Source organism: Polypterus senegalus, chromosome 1 (assembly GCF_016835505.1).
Source record: "Polypterus senegalus isolate Bchr_013 chromosome 1, ASM1683550v1, whole genome shotgun sequence".
Classification (NCBI taxonomy): Eukaryota; Metazoa; Chordata; class Cladistia; order Polypteriformes; family Polypteridae; genus Polypterus; species Polypterus senegalus.
In genome coordinates this window covers 221,841,638-221,864,917 of record NC_053154.1, presented here as the reverse complement: position 1 = coordinate 221,864,917, position 23,280 = coordinate 221,841,638, and the positions used below count along the sequence as shown (strand labels likewise).

Below are 23,280 nucleotides of genomic sequence, written 5' to 3'. Positions count from 1 at the left end.
TAATTAACATATAAATAAATAAAAGTAAGGTCCAATGGCCAGGGAGGACAGAAAAAACAAAAAAACCTCCAAACAGCTGGAGAAAAAATAAAATATGCAGGGGTTCCAGGCCATTGGACTGCCCAGCCCCCTCTAGGCATTCTACCTAATGTAAATGATCAGTCCTCATTGTATTGAGGGTTCTCATGGAAAGTACTTGGTAATGACGGTCGCATGGACTTCTGGCCTTTAATCCATCAATGCAGGGACATCACGGTTCTTTGATTAGGTGGTGGTGGTGGCACAGATAGCCACCACAGAAGACTGGAAAAAGAACAGAAGAGAGTGTAGGGGTTAGTATGGATTTTGGAGACAACATGAATAGTAATGATAACTAAGTATACGGAGCATCAGGATTAAACTAAAATAAAGTTATGAGAAAGCCATGTTAAATTAATGTGTTTTTAGCAGTTTTTTTAAAGTGCTCCACTGTATTAGCCTGGCGAATTCCTTTTGGCAGCCTATTCCAGATTTTAGGTGCATAACAGCAGAATGCCACCTCTCCACTTTTAAGTTTAGCTCTTGAAATTCTAAGCAGACACTCATTTGAAGATCTAAGATTACGATTTGGAATGTAAGGTGTCAGACATTCCGAAATATAAGATGGAGCGAGATTATTTAAGGCTTTGTAAACCATAAGCAGTATTTAAAAGTCAAATCTGAATGACACAGGTAACCTGTGTAGTGACATCAAAACTGGAGAAATGTGCTCAGGTTTTCTTTTCCTAGTTAAGATTCTAGCAGCTGCATTCTGCACTAATTGCAATCGATTGATATCTTTTTTTGGGTAGTCCTGAGAGGAGTGTGTTAGTCATCTAGTCCAGTGAAAACAAAAGATGAACTATAAGAGGTCTAACTTTTGCTATGTTTAAGTGAAAAAAATGGTGTCCTAGTAACCTGCTTAATAAAGTATGTGATTTAAAACTCAGGTCAGAGTCAATAATTACCCCTAAATTCTTTACCTCCATCTTGACATTTAATCCTAATGTATCAAGTTTATTTGTAATAACCTCATTATATCCATTATTGCATATCACTGAAATTTCAGTTCTCTTTATTTAGCTTTAGAAAATTACTGCTCATCCATTCAGAAACACAAGTAAGACATTGTGTCGGTGAATCAACAGAGTTGTGGTCATCAGGTGCTATTGATAAATACATTTGCATGTCATCAGCATAGCTGTGGTAGCTCACATTATGCCCCGAGATAATCTGACCTAATGGAAGCATGTAGATCGAAAAGAGCAGCAGACCAAGGATAGAGCCTTGTGGTACACCACATCCTGTGTCTATAATAATTACCACAACGAACAAAGAATTTTCTACCTGCCAGGTAGGATTCAAACCAATTTCACACTTGAAGACACGCCATCCTGACAAACGCACAGTTTGCATATAATGAAGATGCACTTGCTGCAATAGCCCAGTCTGTTAGTTCACCTGCATGAAGCAACTGTGCTCCCCGTTGACCGATTTTGATTCATCAGAGCAAAGGAATTTAATCCGATGCCGCTGCACATGAAATCAAAACTGCAGTTGCTCAGCCTGTGAATAGTTTCTTACAAAATCAAAGAAATTTGATAACTTTATTGCTGTGGGCAATCATCCATTTTCTGTTGTAGAAGATATGGATTTTGAAGGCTGTTTTTGTTTTTTTGTTTTGGAGTTTGGACGTCAATTTCTGCTTAAGTGGTTTAGTTGGGAGTCAAAACACAGACTGAAATAAGATATAGGCAAATGTTATTTTGGAGGAAACCCATATTTGGAGAGATCTAAACATTGAAAAAGCCAAAATTAAAATTGTAATATGTAACTAATGTTTTACTTTACATCCCTCTAGTTGGAAAATCTTTTACATTAAAGATAGTAACAGCTTGTTAATTTTTTTTCTTATAACTTTCTTTCCTTTAGTTACCAATTTTTTAATTTGTATCATAGTTGTATTTCAGTAGCTAGTGTATACATTGGTTTGGCCATTTAACCAAGGTTAGTTTGAGTAAACAGCAGTGAATGGTTTCTGTTAATGTATTAGCTCAGAACAGTTGCCTTTTGAAGACTGTTGCATCTCATCCCCTTTGTTTTTATTTTTTTTTTTATAGACATTCTTGATTTCCATGATGATTCCTTTCCTACAGTATCTGAAGTAATGAAGAGAGCTGTGAATAAACAGTCTGAAAAGACTAAGGAAAGCACTAGGAAGATTTTCAGTGGACCCAAACGGGTAAGCGGTTATAAGATTAATTAGAAATACGTGTTGTTTTTCCTAGATAGACTTTAACTTGTTGTTTTCACTTGTCAATTTCAGTTTCTTTTGTATCTATCAATTTAGTAACATGGTTGTACTATACTGATGCATTCTTTGTAAGAAAAAAAAAAAAACACTTTTGTATCTGTCCTTGCTGCAAAGACAGTAATGTGACATGAGTGAAGCAGTAAACTTCAAGGGCAGTAAGTGAAAATTGTAAGGACCTATAGAAGACATGTTGATGAACAGAGTCTCCAGACTGTTATTGAAATGTTTTGGATGGAGTATCATTTTCTTGGCCAAATCTGGTTTGTAACATAATGGACACTGGTAGTCACTTGCTAGTGCAAATTTGGTCTTTACATACATAGTAAAATAAATAGAAAATTATATTATTGTAAAATAAATAATTAAAATGCAGTGTTGTATCTTGTTGATTTATAAGACTTGGATCTTGCTCAATTTTTGTTTATAATGATTACCATATTTTTAAGAAATAATGTCTTTTTGACCAAAGTTGTTTTTGCAGAATAAATGTCTTCATAAAATAAAGCTTGACCCAGGGTGGGTGTGTTGGACTGAGACCAGATCCCATTACCGCATTGTGAAATGTGGGTAAAGTCTGGGATTGTTGCCACTTCAGTCTTTCGGAGTTGTAGCAGATTAACACAAAATGTAAAAGTAAAACAATATTTTAGTGCTGGGTTGGTCTAATGCAGTGACTTTCATATTGTGGTCTTGCTGAAAATGATGCTGTTAACCATCATTAATATTTTTATTCAGAGTGGGGTTTTTTTTGGAAGATTTGAAAGAAGTTGTGGTGAACTGTGGCATAAGTGAAAAGTATACTTGAGGAGGGAATGGAGCAATTTTTGCGAATGAATAAAGCATAGTGGAATAGAAGAACAGACAAATAGCTTCATTTAGAAATCTGTGTCTTATTTATTAATGTTTTGCAACCATTCTTGGTGTCTGAGTTAAGAGACTGAAAGAAGCCTGATATTTATATACTACTAGCAAAATACCCGGGCTTCACAGCGGAGAAGTAGTATGTTAACACTAGAATTACCAGAGCCTACGAAAAAAAATCCGTCCCACCTTAAATCGTTTCTTAAAACCGTTCTCACTTCTACGCCAGCGTCTTTTGTTAATCTAAATGTGCTGATAAAAGAAAAGCTGCAAGTAGCCTGCTATTCCATCCCCCAACCGACTTAGAACGTGCACAAACTTCTCCCAGCTCATGCCTTGATTGATTTTCTGGGAGTAAAGTGGAGTTTTAGAGTGGAAATAATAGATCGTTGTTTGGAACAAATGTCTGTTCTCTCAGTAGTAGTAGTAGTAGATGACATAATGTAGGCATAAACTATATAATGTATGAAGCCTAAAGTCCAAATATCAAAGAAATATTTTCACAGAAGGTACAAATCTAACACAACAATTGCTCTTTTATTCAAAAATATAACTGCAGAAACAAAAAGCCGCCTTAACGTTCGACATTGACACTTGTTTATTATGACTGCCTCCGTGGCGCAATAGACTCAGCTTAAAGAAGTTATGAAAAAGAAAAGGAAAAATTTTTAAAATAACATAACATGATTGTTAATGTAATTGTTTTGTCATTGTCATGAGTGTTGCTGGCTTATATATACACACGCACATTTACTATGGGGGCGCTGACTTTATATCCAAATTCGAGCTATTGAGCTGTCGCCTGCCTGCCTGAATAAGTCACCCTCGCTTCGCTCTTACTTTTTCACCGTTCATTTAATCATGGCTAGTGGCGGAAAAATTATAAAATGGAAGGAGGATTACACTGAGTATGGCTTTACCAAAACAATTATTGATGGCGAATCGATTATTCATAAAGCTTCAATTGGTGATCTGTTTTTCTGTGTTAACCTAATATTTTCTAATACTTCTTCTCAAACCAAGGGTGTGCGAGGGTAAAATGAATCGGGAAGCGATGATCAATGTAATCGGTGTACCAGGAAATCATGCATTGACAGAAGTTCCCCTTTGCTTGGAATGCAAAGTGTGATTAAATGCGTGATTTTTTAACGCGTTATGGAGCACATGCATCGAAGCTTCTCAGCTGTGCTTGTGCTAAGAAAAGGAAAGATTTTTAAAATAACGTAACACGATTGTCAGTGTAACCTTTTGTAAGTAGTGCCTGGAGGATTCAGTGTGGAGAAACTGTAGAGCCAGCTTGTGTATTAACTTGTGGATTTTTTTGTGAGTATTTGGTGGCAGCGTCACAAAGTCGCTTCCGTAACGCTGCGTTAGCTGCGGAGCTCAGCTCAGAGCGAAATTAGGTGAATGGGAGGGGAGATGATGACGTGACTCCCCCACCCGCCTTTAAATGTCAATCCACCACAAACACAGTCTCTCGGAATTTGCATAAGCACAGCCCTTCACATGCAATTTTAACTTAGTTACAAAGTGATCAAAACTCGCTTATATCCCGTCCTCTCATTAAACTTGTATCCAGCATTCCCCGTGGGCTTGACAAACGCCAGCAGCAGCCTGTCTATGAACTTATCTCTATCTATCTCTCTCTCTCTCTCTTTCTATATATATCGTGTATATATATCTATCTATATATATATATATATCATATCTATATATATATATATATATATATATATATATATATATATATATATATATATATATATATATATATATATATATAATATCTCATTCAGCTGCTGTGGTGTTAATGAAATTAACAACAGATGCACTAGAGGGGCAACAATGAGATGACCCCCAAAACAGGAATGGTTTAACAGGTGGAGGCCACTGACATTTTTCCCTCCTCATCTTTTCTGACTGTTTCTTCACTAGTTTTGCATTTGGCTACAGTCAGTGTCACTACTGGTAGCATGAGGCAATACCTGTACCCTACAGAGGTTGCACAGGTAGTCCAACTTCTCCAGGATGGCACATCAATACATGCCATTGCCAGAAGGTTTGCTGTGTCTCCCTGCACAGTCTCCAGGGCATGGAGGAGATTCTAGGAGACAAGCAGTTACTCTAGGAGAGCTGGAGAGGGCCATAGAAGGTCCATAACCCATCAGCAGGACCAGTATCTGCTCCTTTGGGCAAGGAGGAACAGGATGAGCACTACCAGAGCCCTACAAAATGACCTCCAGCAGGCCACTGGTGTGAATGTCTCTGACCAAACAACCAGAAAGACTTCATGAGGGTGACCCAAGGGCCCCATGTCCTCTAATGGGCCCTGAGCTCACTGCCCAGCAGCATGCAGCTCGATTGGCATTCGCCATAGAACACCAGAATTGACAGATGCACCACTGGTGCCCTGTGCTTTTTACAGATGAGAGCAGGTTCACCCTGAGCACGTGACAGAAGTGAAAGGGTCTGGAGAAGCCATGGAGAACATTATGCTGCCTGTAACATCATTCAGCATGAGCAGTTTGGTGGTGGGTTAATGATTGTCTGGGGAGGCATATCCACGGAGGGTCACACAGACCGCTACAGGCTTGGCAAAGGCACCTTGGCTGCCATTAGGTATCAGGATGAAATCCTTGGACCCATTGTCAGACCCTATGCTGGTACAGTGGTTCCTGGTGCACGACAATTCCTGGCCTCATGTGGTGAGAGTATGCAGGCAGTTCCTGGAGGATGAAGGAATTGATACCATTGACTGGCCACCACACTTTCCTGACCTAAATCCAATAGAACACCTCTGGGACATTGTTTTGGTCCATCCAATGCCACCAGGTTGCACCTCAGACTCTCCAGGAGCTCAGTGATGCCCTGGTCCAGATCTGGGAGGAGATCCCCCACAACACCATCTGTCATCTCATTAGAAGCATGCACCGATGTTGTCAGGCATGTATGTACAATTTTGAGTTGCTGCAATTAAATTTTGGCAAAATGGACTAGCCTGCCACATAATTTTTTCACTCTGATTTTTGGGGTGTCTTTGAATTCAGGGCTCTGTAGGTTGATCATTTTCATTTTCATCAAACGATGTGGCATCCTTTCATTCCTAACACATTACCCAGTCTATATCAGTATAGATATCCAGGAGGATTTCTTTTTCCCATTGAGATCTGATGTGTTTTCAAAGTGTTTCTTTTATTTTTTGGAGCAGTTTATATATATATATATATATATATATATATATATGTATGTATGTATGTATGTATGTATGTATGTATGTATGTGTATATATATGTATGTATGTATGTATATATATATATATGTGTGTATATATATATATATATGTGTGTATATATATATATATATATGTGTGTGTGTATATATATATATATATGTATGTATATGTGTATATATATATATATATATGTATGTATATGTGTATATATATATATATATATATATATATATATATGTATATATATATATATATATATATATATATATATATATATATATATGTATGTATATATATATATATATATATATATGTATATATATGTATATATATATATATATATGTATGTATATGTATATATGTATATATGTGTGTATATGTATGTATATATATATATGTATGTATATGTATATATATATATATATATATATATATGTATGTATATGTGTATATATATCTATCCATCCATCTAGTGGAACCTCGGTTTACGAGTGTTTTGCAAGACGAACAAAAATTTTTAATAAATTTTGACTTGATAAACGAGCGATGTCTTGCAATACGAGTAGTATGGATACACTTTGTCTGCTGAGCGTTATGTGATCACAACTGAGCTGATGGTACTCTCTCTCATCTTGCTCCCCCTGTGCCTCTCTCTCTCTCTCTCTCATCTTGCTCGCCCAGCGAGTCTGTGTGTCTCTCTCTCTCCTTATCTTGCTTGCTCGCTCGCCCAGCGCGCGTTCTCTCTCTCTCTCTCTCTCCTTATCTATCTCGCTCACCCGCTCAGCACGTCTCTATCTCGCTCGCCCACCCAGCGGGTCTCTCTCTCTCTGGCATTCGTCTCCTATTCTTCGTCTGAGTCTGTGTGCCTCACTGATATAGTCACATCTGTTTACTACAGCATTGTGACTGTGTGCGCTGTGAAGTGCGAGTCCCTGTCTTGCTCCCCAAAACACGAAGCTGAGTCTCAGTACTTTAACACCAGCTTTATTCAGCTTGAAACAGCAACAGCGCGGTTATTTATTGTACCGGGATCTTTATAATGTTCCTTGTATGGCCCATTGACGACAGGCACTTATAGCATGTCTGCAGTCTTTTTGGATGCGCTTATACGGCGAACTGCTACAGCGCTGGGAGACTGCGATTGCTTTGGGACGCTCTTCCGCGTGTTGTTCCGTTGGGTGGAATCTCACATGAGTTTAGAAACTCACAGCAGCCATGATTCTTTATAAAGATAAAGTGCAGGTTAATTTTTATTATGTATTTTACTTTATATTTTGTATTAATCATTTTTATATGAATAGTTTTGGGTTGTGGAACGAATCATCTGAGTTTCTATTATTTCTTATGGGGAAATTCGCTTTGGATTGCGAACACGTTTCCGGAACGAATTATGCTCTCAAACCGAGGTTCCACTGTATATATATCTCCTATCTCTATCTATCCATCCATCCATCCATTTCTAAATAATTTAATGGGCAGGCTATTTTGTATCAGTGCAATACGCTGCTTGTTAAATTGGATGACTTCTGCTCTTACGTACATGTAGTGTTGCGTGGGCATTATGAACTATCATATCTGTTTAAGTTCTATTTAAATTTTAAATATAAGAAATTTTATTTAGTCGACAGAAATATCTTTGGTAGGAATGCAAGTTAAATTTAGTCATCATTGCATAACTTTTTCTTCACCATAGAAATGTAAAGACTAAATTTAACTTACATTCCTACCAAAGATATTTCTGTAGACTAAACAGAGCCTACTTACAGAACCTACTTATATCCAAATAGAACTTGAAAAGATATATTTTTTCTAATCTGAGCTGGCATTTTAGATCGACTTAACGCGATTTTAGATCGACTTAACGCGCACTACATCGAGCTCCGTGCTACTGTGCTTTGGCCTGCCTGCCTGCCTCAATAAGTCACCATAGCTTCGCTCTTTCTTTTTTACCGTTCATTTAATCATGAGCCTCTCTACAACCCAAAAATAAACAAAACTGTAATGTTCATTAAATTTATTTATCATCTGGTCCATTGGCAGACCGTGCATCTTACACCTAGGCCTTCAGTACTGCTCCGTCTGAATCAACCCACCCCTCAAACTAATTTATGGTTATAAAAACCATCTTAATATGCAGAAATACAGTATAAAGAGCCGTTGCATCGCAGATAGAATCACAACATTTTACTCACCAAAAATTCGGATTATTTGTAAACAAAATCCATCCTCCTCTCTTTCCTCAAAAACAGTTCAATTACTCTGTCATACGGATTATCCATGCGCCTCAGTTCCATAAAAACACTTTCTATCGCCATCAAAGCTAATGCTGAAAATCGTACCTACGGCTTCTATCCAATCAATGGGTTTGAATACGGTGACAATCGCTGTACACCTACTAGAGGGCCATACTGACACCAACTCAAAATCTGATTGGTTGAAGCAATAGGTTAATCAACATTTATTCTGTGTTAGAGTGCCTGCACAATGGATTGTAAAGTCCTCTCTGCCTGGCAACAAATGATGGCTGAAATGTGATTGGTTAAATGCTTTAATACAAAAATACATGCCTGGAAGCAGCACAACCATCGGAAAAGCTATGAAAGGAAGCGGACAGACTGTTAGGAATTATTTAATAAATATTCATGGACAAAATATAATTAACATCAGTTTGTAATATTATTACTTATGAATATGCTAAGCACATATTTACCTTATATGGGCAGCCACTCAATTACGTGGAAGTTGTGATGACGTGACACGCAACTCCGCTTCCCATGGCCATCGAGCTGCAACAACAACAACATTTATTTATATAACACATTTTCATACAAACAGTAGCTCAAAGTGCTTTACATAATAAAGAATAGAAAAATAAAAGACACAATAAGAAAACAAAATAAATCAACATTAATTAACATCGAATAAGAATAAGGTTCAATAGCCAGGGGGGACAGAAAAAACAAAAAAACTCCAGACAGCTGAAGAAAAAAAATCTGTAGGGATTCCAGGCCATGAGACCGCCCAGTCCCCTCTGGGCATTCTACCTAACATAAATGAAACAGTCCTCTTTGGATTTAGGGTTCTCACGGAAGGGATTGATGATGATGATGGTCACGTAGACTTCTGCCTTTAAATCTATCCATCGTTGTTGGAGCATCATGAAGCTTTGAGTAGGTGGAGGTGGTGCAGGCCACCACCACAAAGAAACCGGAAAAAGAAACAGAAAAGAGAGTAGGGGTCAGTACGGATTTTAGAGCCACCATGAATAGTTATTATGAGGAAATTGAACATATAGAGTATCAGGATTAAGTTAAATTAAATTAAATTGAAGTTATAGAAAGGCCATGTTAAAGTAATATGTTTTCAGCAGTGTTTTAAATTGCTCTTCTTTATTAGCCTGGCGAATTCCTATTGGCAGGCTATTCCAGATTTTAGGTGCATAGCAGCAGAAGGCCGCCTCACCACTTCTTTTAAGCTTTGTTCTTGGAATTCTAAGGAGACCTTCATTTGAGGATCTGAGGTTACGATTTGGAATATAAGATGTCAGACATTCCGATATATAAGATGGGGCGAGATTATTTAAGGCTTTATAAACCATAAGCAGAATTTTAAAGTCAATCCTGAATGACCCAGGTAACAGTGTAGTGACATCAAAACTGGAGTAATGTGTTCAGATTTTCTTTTTCTAGTTAGGATTCTAGCAGCTGCATTCTGCACTATTTGCAAACGATTTATGTCTTTTTTGGGCACTCCTGAGAGGAGTGCGTTACAGTAATCTAGTCGACTGAAAATAAACGCGTGTATTAAATTTCTCATCATCTTTCAGTGATATAAGAGGTCTAACTTTACTTATGTTTCTTAAGTGAAAAAATGCTCTCCTAGTTATCTGATTATTATGCGATTTAAAATTCAGATTACAGTGAACAATTACCCCTAAGCTTTTTACCTCAGTCTTGACTTTTAATCCAAATGTATCCAGTTTATTTCTAATAGCCCCATTGTATCCATTATTGCTAATCACTAAGATTTCAGTTTTCTCTTTATTTAACTTGAGAAAGTTACTATTCATCCATTCTGAGATACAAGTCAGACATTGTGTTAGTGAATCAATAGAATCGGGGTCATCAGGTGCTATTGATAAATACAGCTGTGTGTCATCAGCATAGCTGTGGTAGCTCACATTGTGCTCTGAGATAATCTGACCTAACGGAAGCATGTAGATTGAGAATAACAGCGGACCCAGGATAGAGCCTTGTGGAACACCATATCGGATATCATGTGTCTTCGAGTTGTAATTACCACAACTAACAAAAAATTTTCTCTCTGTCAGGTAGGATTCAAACCAAATTTAAGACCGTGCCAGAGAGGCCCACCCATTGACTAAGGCGATTTCTAAGAATGTTGTGATCAATGGTGTCAAATGCAGCACTCAGATCTAAGAGGATGAGAACAGATAAATGGCCTCTGTCTGCATTCACTCGCAAGTCATTTACTACTTTAACGAGTGCAGTTTCTGTGCTGTGATTTGTTCTAAAACCCGACTGAAATTTATCAAGAATAGCATGTTTATTGAGGTGGTTAATAAACCACCGTCTACAGTCTATTACAGTATATGGACGAAAACATAGGTTCCAGTTATGACCATTACACGTAGAATTTCGTAATGAAACCTGCCCAACTTTTGTAAGTAACCTGTAAGGAATGAGCCTGCCAAATTTCAGCCTTGTATCTACACTTGAACTTGGAGAATTAGTGATGAGTCAGTGAGTCAGTCAGTGAGGGCTTTTATTAGTATAGATATAAATAAATATATATAAATAAGGCTGAAATTTGGCAGGCTCATTCCTTATAGCTCCCTTACAAAAGTTTCGAAATTCTACGCGTAATGGTCATAACTGGAAGCTATTTTTTTCCCATTTACTGTAATGGAGTTGAGCTCGAAAGCCGTGGGGGCGGAGTTTCATGTTACATCATCACGCCTCCCACATAATCACGTGAACTGACTGTAAACGCAGTGCATAGAAAACCAGGAAGAGCTCCAAAAATGCGCTGAAGAAAACATGCAATATACAATTAAGAAGGAAGTTAAACAATAAGCGAGCGAATGATATATACAACCATATTCATGAGTGCTGCTACTTCGGAAACAAAGCAGGGTGTAATCCTAAAGTTTAAATTAAGTTCATAGACAGGCTGCCGCTGGTGTTTGTCATGCCCACGGGTAATGCGGGATACAAGTTTAATAAGAGGACGCAGGATATAAACGAGAGTTTTGATCACTTTGTAACTAAGTTAAAATTGCAGGTGAAGGGCTGTGCTTATGCAAATTCCGAGAGACTGTGTTTGTGGTGGATTGACATTTAAGGCGGGTGGGGGAGTCACGTCATCATCTCCCCTTCCATTCACCTCATTTCGCCATGAGCTGAGCTCCGCAGCTAACGCACGCAGTGTTATGGAAGCGACTTTGTGACGCTGCCACCAAATACTCACAGAAAAATCCACAAGTTAATACACACGCTGTCTCTACAGTTTCTCCACACTGAATCCTCCAGGTACTACTTACAAAAAGTTACATTAACAATCGTGTTACGTTATTTTTAAAATGTTTCCTTTTCTTAGCACAAGCACAGCTGAGAAGCTTCGATGCATGTGCTCCATAACGCGTTAAAAATCACGCATTTAATCACACTTTGCAATACAAGCAAAGGGGAACTTATGTCAATGCATGATTTCATGGTACACAGATTACATTGATCAGCGCTTCCCAATTTATTTTACCCTCGCACACCCTTGGTTTGAGAAGAAGTATGAAAAAATATGAGGTTAACACAGAAAAACAGATCACCAATTGAAGCTTTATGAATAATCGATTCGCCATCAATAATTGTTTTTGTAAAGCCATCCTCCTTCAATTTTATAATTTTTCCGTCACTAGCCACGATTAAATGAACGGTAAAAAAAGTAAGAGCGAACCGAGGGTGACTTATTCAGGCAGACAGGCGACGGCTCAATAGCTCGAATTTGGATATAAGTAGGTTCTATTTAGTCGCCAGAAATATCTTTGTTAGGAATGGAAGTTGAATTTAGTCTTTAAATTTCTGTGGTAAAGAAAAAGTTATGCAATGATGACTACATTTAACTATATAAAGTCAAAACTTGATTATATAAAGTCACTGTAGGAATAAATAAAGTCAAAACTTGAATATATGAAGTCATTCCCAAATAATATATAAAGTCAAAACCTGAGTATATAAAGTCAGCGTCGGAATATATAAAGTAAGCGCTGCAATATATAAAGTCAAAACTTCAATATATAAAGTCTGCGTCGGAACATATAAAGTAAGCGCTGGAATATCCACCCATTTCCACCCGTTGAATCACACCACAGGGTCACGGGGGGTCTGCTGGAGCCAATCCCCAGCCAACACTGGGCGCAAGTCAGGAACAAATCCTGGGCAGGGAACATGCATCATTTTCAAAACATTAACCGAACAGTGTTTTTTAAATGTATTTTTCTGAATACGTTTTTGTTCACTTAGTTCAGTTCAGAGTCGTTTCAATCAATAGATTTTGACTTTGACTTTATATATTCAGGAATGAGTTTATATACTCCGATGTTGACTTTATATAATCAGGAATGACTTTATAAATTCTGACTCTGACTTTATATATTTAGGTTTTGACTTTATATATTCCAGCAATGACTTTATATATTCAACTTTTGACTTTATATATTCTGTATTATTATTAATAATAATAATAATATTATATACACACACACATACATGTGTGCCAAGCATGGGTATTTTGCTATTGATATAGATATTGATATGGATATATAGATATATATATATATATATATATATATATATATATATATATATAGATAGATATATATATATATATATATATATATATAGATAGATAGATATATATATATATATAGATAGATAGATATAGATATATATATATATATATAGATAGATAGATATAGATAGATATATATAGATAGATAGATAGATATGAGAACAACACTTATCAAAACAATTACCGAAACAATCATGTTACGTTATTTTTTAAATTTTCTTTTCTTTTTCATAACTATATATAAAATAATACATACATACGTACATGCCATAAGTTTGGACACACCTCCTCATTCAATGTGTTTTCTTTATTTTCATGACCAATTACAAGGGTAGATTCTCACTGAAGGCATCAAAACTATGAATGAACACATGTGGAGTTATGTACTTAACAAAAAAAGGTGTAATAACTGAAAACATGTTTTATATTCTAGTTTCTTCAAAATAGCCACCCTTTGCTCTGATTACTGCTTTGCACACTCTTGGCATTCTCTCAAAGAGCTTCAACAGATAGTCACCTGAAATAAAACCATTTTTATATACACTCACCTAAAGGATTATTAGGAACACCTGTTCAATTTCTCATTAATGCAATTATCTAATCAACCAATCACATGGCAGTTGCTTCAATACATTCTGGGGTGTGGTCCTGGTCAAGACAATCTCCTGAACTCCAAACTGAATGTCAGAATGTGAAATAAAGGTGATTTAAGTAATTTTGAGTGTGGCATGGTTGTTGGTGCCGGACGGGCCGGTCTGAGTATTTCACAATCTGCTCAGTTACTGGGATTTTCACGCACAACCATTTCTAGGGTTTACAAGGAAAGGTGTGAAAAGGGAAAAACATCCAGTATGCGGCAGTCCTGTGGGCGAAAATGCCTTGTTGATGCTAGATGTTAGAGGAGAATGGGCCAACTGATTCAAGCTGATAGAAGAGCAACTTGGACTGAAATAACCACTCGTTACACCCGAGGTATGCAGCAAAGCATGTGTGAAGCCACAACACACACAACCTTGAGGCGGATGGGCTACAACAGCAGAAGACCCCACCAGGTACCACTCATCTCCACTACAAATAGGAAAAAGATGCTACAATTTGCACAAGCTCACCAAAATTGGATGTGCATCCCACAAATCTCCATTAACTGCAAGATGCTATTTTATCAATATGTGCCAATATTTCTAAAGAATGCTTTCAGCACCTTGTTGAATCAATGCCGCATAGAATTAAGGCAGTTCTGAAGGCGAAAGGGGGTCAAACACCGTATTAGTATGGTGTTCCTAATAATCCTTTAGGTGAGTATATATATGTGTGTGTATATATATGTATATATGTATATATGTATATGTATATAAATGTATGTATATATGTATGTATTTATGTATATATATGTATATATGTATGTATGTATATATTCCAAAAGAATCTTCAAGTTTACTAAATAAGACAGTTTGTATGTGTTTTCTTTTTTATCTTTGTTTTGCTATTTTAAAACTATGTAACAATAGTAGTTATATTAAATGGTGCTATGTATGTGTATGGTTTTCCTGCATTTTAGATGATACCAATCATATTCATTATTATAAATTTAAACGTGTTTGCTTGTTTAAGTAATTTTTTTACGCAAGCATAAGCCATTGATTAAGAGGTTTATGGTTTTCTCTAGTCTCCCACTAAAGCTGTATACAATGCAAGGCACTGGAATCGACCCGAGTCAGAGGATCTTCCACCTCCTCCACTTTCTAGGTCACAGACGGCACCAGTGAGTAACCATTAAGCCTTCCTTTCTTTAATTTGCTTTAAAGATTCAGCAGCATTTTTTATTTGTTGTACAGAGATGAGCAATTTGCTAATCTCAGCCTTTTGTACCTGTGCTTATATTTTGCCTTAATTTAAATGTTAAAGATAAACCTCACTTTGTGCATATTGTTCTGCACAGAAAATGAGTCTTAATTGTTTTTCCATGGTGATCAAAGTTATGCAAACATATTGATTGGTATTTTCTCAGTGTATATGATGGTGTTATGTATAGTACTTTAAATGTGGATCTGTCTTTCAGATGATTATGCAGCTGTGGGTTACCTAATTCAGGGAAACTAGGGGAAGTAATTTTAATCATATTGCAGCTTTTTAAGAAAGATCATACTGACTTAATGATTTTTTTACAGCTCATGTAAATGCCACTCTTAATCAGATGGGTATATTATACACTGGATCATTAGACATAGTGCTTTTTTGAAGTATTCACACTGTTTAAAAGTTCGACTACAAATGATTCAGAGACAAATATTTCCAGACTGTTTTATTATAGAACTGGAGTGATCGTGAAGGCAGTCTTTTAAGACAGTCAGTTGTATGCGTCCGTATTTAATGCTTGGTTTTGTTAATGGGATATTAATTGTAGCTTTGCCTAGTGTTCCAATTTTGGAACGCCACATAACTTAACAATGGAATGTAATAATTTAATTCTCTTCAAATTCTTGTTCCTTATATTTTTACTTGCTTTAAGCTAAGCTATATACATTCAAAAATAAAACTGCAACTTGCATTTATAATGCTATTTGTGGTATAGCCCAACGGAATCGTATTAGGGCCACTGTGGGAAAAAAAAAATATGGATACAGTAAAGAAAAAAACAAAATATATGTCAAGATATGTCCACATTAATACACAAACTGGATTCCAAAAAAGTTGGGACACTATACAAATCGTGAATAAAAACTGAATGCAATGATGTGGAGGTGCCAACTTCTAATATTTTATTCAGAATAGAACATAAATCACAGAACAAAAGTTTAAACTGAGAAAATGTATCATTTTAAAGGGAAAAATATGTTGATTCAGAATTTCATGGTGTCAACAAATCCCAAAAAAGTTGGGACAAGGCCATTTTCACCAGTGTGTGGCATCTCCCCTTCTTCTTACAACACTCAACAGACGTCCGGGGACCGAGGAGACCAGTTTCTCAAGTTTAGAAATAGGAATGCTCTCCCATTCTTGTCTAATACAGGCCTCTAACTGTTCAATCGTCTTGGGCCTTCTTTGTCGCACCTTCCTCTTTATGATGCGCCAAATGTTCTCTATAGGTGAAAGATCTGGACTGCAGACTGGCCATTTCAGTACCCGGATCCTTCTCCTATGCAGCCATGATGTTGTGATTGATGCAGAATGTGGTCTGGCATTATCTTGTTGAAAAATGCAGGGTCTTCCCTGAAAGAGATGACGCCTGGATGGGAGCATATGTTGTTCTAGAACCTGAATATATTTTTCTGCATTGATGGTGCCTTTCCAGACATGCAAGCTGCCCATGCCACACGCACTCATGCAACCCCATACCATCAGAGATGCAGGCTTCTGAACTGAGCGTTGATAACAACTTGGGTTGTCCTTGTCCTCTTTGGTCCGGATGACATGGCGTCCCAGATTTCCAAAAAGAACTTGAATCGTGACTCCTGACCACAGAACAGTCTTCCATTTTGCCACACTCCATTTTAAATGATCCCTGGCCCAGTGACAACACCTGAGCTTGTGGATCTTGCTTAGAAATGGCTTCTTCTTTGCACTGTAGAGTTTCAGCTGGCAACGCGGATGGCACGGTGGATTGTGTTCACTGACAATGGTTTCTGGAAGTATTCCTGAGCCCATTCTGTGATTTCCTTTACAGTAGCATTCCTGTTTGTGGTGCAGTGTCGTTTAAGGGCCCGGAGATCACGGGCATCCAGTATGGTTTTACGGCCTTGACCCTTACGCACAGAGATTGTTCCAGATTCTCTGAATCTTCAGATGATGTTATGCACAGTTGATGATGATAGATGCAAAGTCTTTGCAATTTTCGCTGGGTAACACCTTTCTGATATTGCTCCACTATCTTTCTGCAACATTGTGGGAATTGGTGATCCTCTACCCATCTTGGCTTCTGAGAGACACTGCCACTCTGAGAAGCTCTTTTATACCCAATCATGTTGCCAATTGACCTAATTAGTGTTTATTGGTCTTCCAGCTCTTCGTTATGCTCAAATTTACTTTTTCCAGCCTCTTATTGCTACTTGTCCCAACTTTTTGGGATTTGTTGACACCGTGAAATTTTGAATCAACATATTTTTCCTTTAAAATGATACATTTACTCGGATTAAACGGTTGATCTGTCATCTACGTTCTATTACAAATAAAATATTGACATTTGCCATCTCCACATTATTGCATTCAGTTTTTATTCACAATTTGTTTAGTGTCCCAACTTTTTGGAATCCGGTTTGTGTGTGTATATATATATATATATATATATATATATATATATATATATATATATATATATATATATATATATATATATATATATATATATATATATATATATATATATATATATATATATATATATATATATATATATATATATATATATATATATACATATATATATATATATATATATATATATATATATATATATATATATATATATATATACATACACATATATATATATGTATGTATATATATATATATATATATGTATATATATATATATATGTATGTATATATATATATATATATATATATATATATATGTATATATATGTATGTATATATATGTATGTATGTATATATATGTATGTATATGTATATGTATGTATAAATATTTGCAATATTTGCTGGATATCCACAAAGGGAGAAAATGAATCACTTATCATAAAGTAGTTTTTATTCCTGAGCTTTCAGCCCCTGTCAGGCTCCTTCATCAGAGGATAATGCTTAGACTTACAAGAATCAAAGGCAATATATAGAGAAATTTACGTGGGGTGGGGAGTGTTAAGTCAGTGTGATTAGAAGTGGGGTGGTATTGGTTGTAAAGTTTTTATTTATTATGAACATGTTCTTCTTAAGTTTGCATATGATGGATTTATGTCCAAGTTTCTGTTGATGGCGTTCTTATTTGATAGCCAAGATTCGGCCAACTGGCCTTAAATCTTACTTGTACATTGTCCCAGTTAAATGTATGTCCTGTTGATTTTGTATGTGTATAGATCAGTGATCGTGAGTCCTTTCTTCTGACGGAAGAGAGAGAGGGGGTTGCTGTGCAATATAAAAACGAGAAGAATCTCCATAGTTTTGATAAGTTATGATACATTACAAACGATTTAGAATTAAAACCATCTTCAAGAAAGACTAATTACCTTTGAGATGTTGTTGGAGAGGACCCGTGTGCCGAACCCATTTGAATGCAAGCCATTGTGTCTGTCGAAAAGTGGTCTTTCCTAGAAAAGATTTTTGTTGTCAGTGAAGCTGTTTTGTCTGTCGCACAAGACACTAATTCAGGTGTTTAGGGCATGGAATCGACTGTAGGTTTCATTCAGTCAATGCAGCAGGGGAAGTGGACTTTATACAATGATTTTCCAGCCAGGATCTTCTCCATAGTTGCGTGAATGAGATGTGTGAAGTTTGTCTTCAGGAGTTCCAACTGTTAATGTCATATGTTGCTGACGCTAGTGTGGATTACAGTTGATCCCAGTAGTCCTGCCGCTTTGTTTTTTAAGGAATGTCTTAGTTGTCTTTCCATATCTTTAACTTGTGTGCCACGAAAGCAAGACACATCTTGTTTAAATGACACAAGATCAAGTCTCTCATTATAGCCATATCACCACTGGCTTTGCCGACTCCTGCTTGCCTCGTCGTCATTGTGTAAAATAGGAGTCGACTCTGCCCAGGCCTGGATCAGCATGGTGTGAAGTAAAAGTAGCCAAATCAATCCCATACCCTGAAGTAGTCTCTATAAGGCAATATTTCTGATTACTGAGAAGTATTTGTCTGGTAAGGAGTTTGCTGTATAAATGCTTTTCACCAAGAGGCCGCTGCAGACTTTAAAATTAATACATTTAAAATGAATACTGCACAGTACAAGAAATGTTACAAGCACCATAACCCCATATACTGTGCCAAACCAACACTGATGTGGATCCAGGGTAAAATGATGAGGAGTTTGATTGATCCATTCAAAATATTTACTAGAAAACCACCATGAGTCTGGCAATTTAAAATATGGTGGTCCAGAACTTCTGTCATAAACAGATATTTGAAATAGCTGTAACTTCATGGAAAAGGTACAAATAATTTGGTGTGCAAAGCTGGTAGTCATCAACATCAAAAGAGAAATCAGTTGACATGACTGAAAGTTTACCTGACTATTTTACATTTCACTAGAATACTTGTATTTCTGCATATATTATATTTAGTCTTTTTTTCCTTTTAAATATTTGACTGAGTTAAAAATTTAGATGTCTAAATTTACATTTGTAACGTAGATGTTAAGTATAATTTGTGGTAAAGATTCTATTGAGCCGAGTTAATTGTATAATTTAAATTGGTAAATATTTTTGCATTTCTGCAGTACCTTGTTTGGTATTGACTGACTTTTAGATATAGTGGTCATTTAATTAGACATAAAGATAGCATTTAAGTACTCTGTTCTGAAGCATTTTGAGCCTGTGTGTGTAATAGTTGTAAATTTTTACTTTTTTTTTAAATCTCAGTCAAAAAGGGTGAAAATGCTAGTCTGCATGTAATAAAGCTAGCAAGTGCATTACAAAGACTACTTCACTGTGCTTAGGTAGCTTGTTTATTAAAGCATTACTTTGCTACAGTTCACTTGTGCATGATAAATGTGACAGTCTTATTTAAAACACTAACCAAGTATATTATTAGAATTTGTTGCATATGTGATTATCTTACTCAAACTGTACAGAACACTGTAGCATCCTATTAATGCCACACAATTTGGATGGGGCTAACAGTCGAATAAGAAAATATGACTAAATTACTATTTTTGAGTTGATTATATTCATTTGTGGCAGCTGTGTGACTCTTACACGTTTAAGGAAAATGTGTACAAGGTGAAAATGTCACAACTTTACTAAGATCACATTTATAATAGGACACAACTACTGTACATAAAAGTATGTTTCCATTGTTTTGTTTTTAGTTCGACTTGGGATACTACACAACAGGCATTAAGAATTTCAGCATGATTTTTTTCTGTGGTCTACATGAAAGTTTAACAATGAAAATGTTTGATTCAGTGTCTCTTTGCTTACTTTGTATACACAAGTTCACTAACCAAAAACAGAGCAGACTTAACCTTTATTAAAATTGCTTACTTATTTTAATAGACATTTTCTGATCTTTAACATATTTAAAATTTTAAACTTTCTGGTTGTAATATATACAGGCCCTTATATCTACAAAGGAAACAGCTTCTAGAAAAGATGATGGACTTTTTAAAGCTCCCCCGCCTCCCAGAGTGATTAAGTCTGTGTCGGTACCTAGCCAGCCCTACCAAGATATTGTAACTGCACTAAAATGTAGAAAGGAAGATAAAGAGGTATTTTTTTTTTTTTATAATATCTACATTTTTTGTTTTATTAATTTGATAACATTTTCTAATATAGTGCTTTTCATAGTAATTTTTTGTTTGGGACATTAACTTAACTATGAGCTTTTAAACTGACTTTTTTCTTTCTGAGTTTACTCCAAGCAGTCAGATTTTTAATTAGGCAAGTATGTAAAACAAGTAGCCTCAGTTGTAATTGTTTTCCAGCCTGATCAAAGACTAAATACAGAAGCTATGACTTATTTTTAACTCATACTAAGTTTATTTCTGAATGGTAGTAATTTTATTTTCTCAATTTTTTATTTTAATAGTTGTATACTGTTGTTCAGCATGTGAAGCACTTTAATGATGTTGTAGAGTTTGGAGAGAATCAGGAATTTACTGATGATTTTGAGTACCTGCAGACTGGTTTGAAGAGCAGTCAGCCACTGAACACACGATGCCTTAGGTAATGAATACTATTACATTTGTATATGTATAAGTGCATGTTTGTCTATTTATTCCACTCTTTATTCTTTCTTATAGCATGTTTATTTTAGTGATTTTAATTGGTTTTCTTGTTTGTTGTAGTATGTAGAGTCAACTCTAAGAACACTGTCAGAAGTTGGTCCCATTATATTTGATTTGCAAATTAATTAACCCAGTTATACATATCTTCTGTTGTTGAAATTTTGCCATTTTAATAAGCTACATTTGAAATGTTTATATGTCTCCGAAGATGTTCTTAATCACCTCTATCTATATACTATACAAACTATATGCATGGGGGGGTCATATTTTGTATCGTAACTGAATATTGCTTTTTGTTTGCAGCTAGAGTCAAAGTAACTTTTACACCTGCACTCCCATATTTACACCTCTCTAGAGGTAATCATTCAGTGTTGTGGAAAAAATTATGGAATAACCTTGTAATTTGCATTTCTAAAACAAAGTCTAAAAGCAAATTAGTCTGCATTAAAAGAGAAATGGCTAATAGACCACAAAGAGCTATTGGGCTTGGCTAATTGTTAGGTAATATGGTCCCAAAATATGAGTTGTCAATTGAAACTATTGAAATGATTTTAAGAAGAAGTGTACAGTAATCCCTCCTCAATCGCGGGGGTTGCGTTCCAGAACTCCCCGCGATAGATGAAAATCCGCGAAGTAGAAACCTTATGTTTGTATGGTTATTTTTATATATTTTAAGCCCTTATAAACTCTCCCACACTGTTAACATTATTAGAGCCCTCTAGACATGAAATAACACCCTTTAGTCAAAAGTTTAAACTGTGCTCCATGACAAGACAGGGATGACAGTTCTTTCTCACAATTAAAAGAATGCAAACATATCTTATCTTCAAAAGAGCGCCATCAGGAGCAGAGAATGTCAGAGAGAGAGAGCGAGATAAAAGCAAAAATTTTAAAAATCAATATGAGCTTTTAAGTATGCCGAAGCACCGCGATAAAGCGGCATTTTGTAGAGGAGCGTCCGTATCCTCTAGGCAAACAGCCCCTCTGCTCACACCCCCTCCGTCAGGCGCAGAGAATGTCAGAGAGGGTAAGAGAGTGAGAAAAGCAAACAATCAAGCACCGCGCAGGAAGCATATCTTATATCATTGAGGAGTTTTAGTTAATATGTAATACATGCTCTGATTGGGTAGCTTCAAAGCCATCCGCCAATAGCGTCCCTTGTATGAAATCAACTGGGCAAACAAACTGAGGAAGCATGTACCATAAATTAAAAGACCCATTGTCCGCAGAAATCCACGAACCAGCAAAAATTCTGTGATATATACAGGTATTTAGATATGCTTACATTTAAAATCCACGATAGAGTGAATCCGCAAAAGTCGAAGCGCGATATAGCGAGGGATTACTGTATAAGGTTATAAGAAGAAAGGTCCAACACAAGGTGGCAAATATGTTGGTTATTCCCAGTGCGCTATCTAAAATTTTGTTCAGGTGTAAGCATGATGTGAAGATTATAAAGGGAAAACATACAACTAGACCAAAGAAGAAATCAAAGTGTCATAAGTAGAGAACTCAAAAGTAATGTACCTTAAAAATAGAAAATGCACAGCAAAACAAATAAAAAAACAAATGGGTAGAAGCAGAGATCCATGTTTGAGATAGATTTGTAAGAAATAGTCTACATGAAGTGAGATTTACATTTAGAAAAGCCAACTGAAAACCACCACTAACACCTAAACAGAAGAAGAAAAAGGTTGAAGTTGGCTAAAGAGAAACAGTCATGGAGTGTGGTATTTGGATGAAAGTGATACTCAGTGATGAATCATGAATCTGCATTGGCCAAAGAGATGGTAATGTATCTTTTGTCTGGCACTATTCTAATGAACCATTTAAAGATGACTGCCTGAAGAAAACATTAAGTTTTCCACACTCATTTATGATATGGAGTTACATGTCAGATAAAAAACCAGGGAAGATTTCAGACATTACTTTAACAGTTCTCAGCTTTAACTGCAAAAAATGCCACTAATTTAAAAAAAGAAAAGAAAATTATTTAATATTAGGTATGTTTCACAAAACCAGAATGTTCAGCTAATAAACAAAATTTGTATTATACATGTGATTTATTTGAAGTACTGTTTGATTTACTAT

General features: G+C 36.0%; 1 protein-coding gene across 1 annotated transcript in view; it reads left to right on the top strand.

The window, feature by feature from the left end:
• Window positions 1-23,280, top strand: part of waplb (WAPL cohesin release factor b) — a 229,923-nt gene that overhangs the window by 97,582 nt on the left and 109,061 nt on the right. Inside the window, exons 5-8 of the mRNA XM_039769232.1 lie at window positions 2,139-2,260; window positions 14,959-15,054; window positions 20,518-20,670; window positions 20,991-21,127. Of these exons, the coding sequence (XP_039625166.1) occupies window positions 2,139-2,260; window positions 14,959-15,054; window positions 20,518-20,670; window positions 20,991-21,127 (508 nt within the window). The remainder of the gene's footprint in view (window positions 1-2,138; window positions 2,261-14,958; window positions 15,055-20,517; window positions 20,671-20,990; window positions 21,128-23,280) is intronic.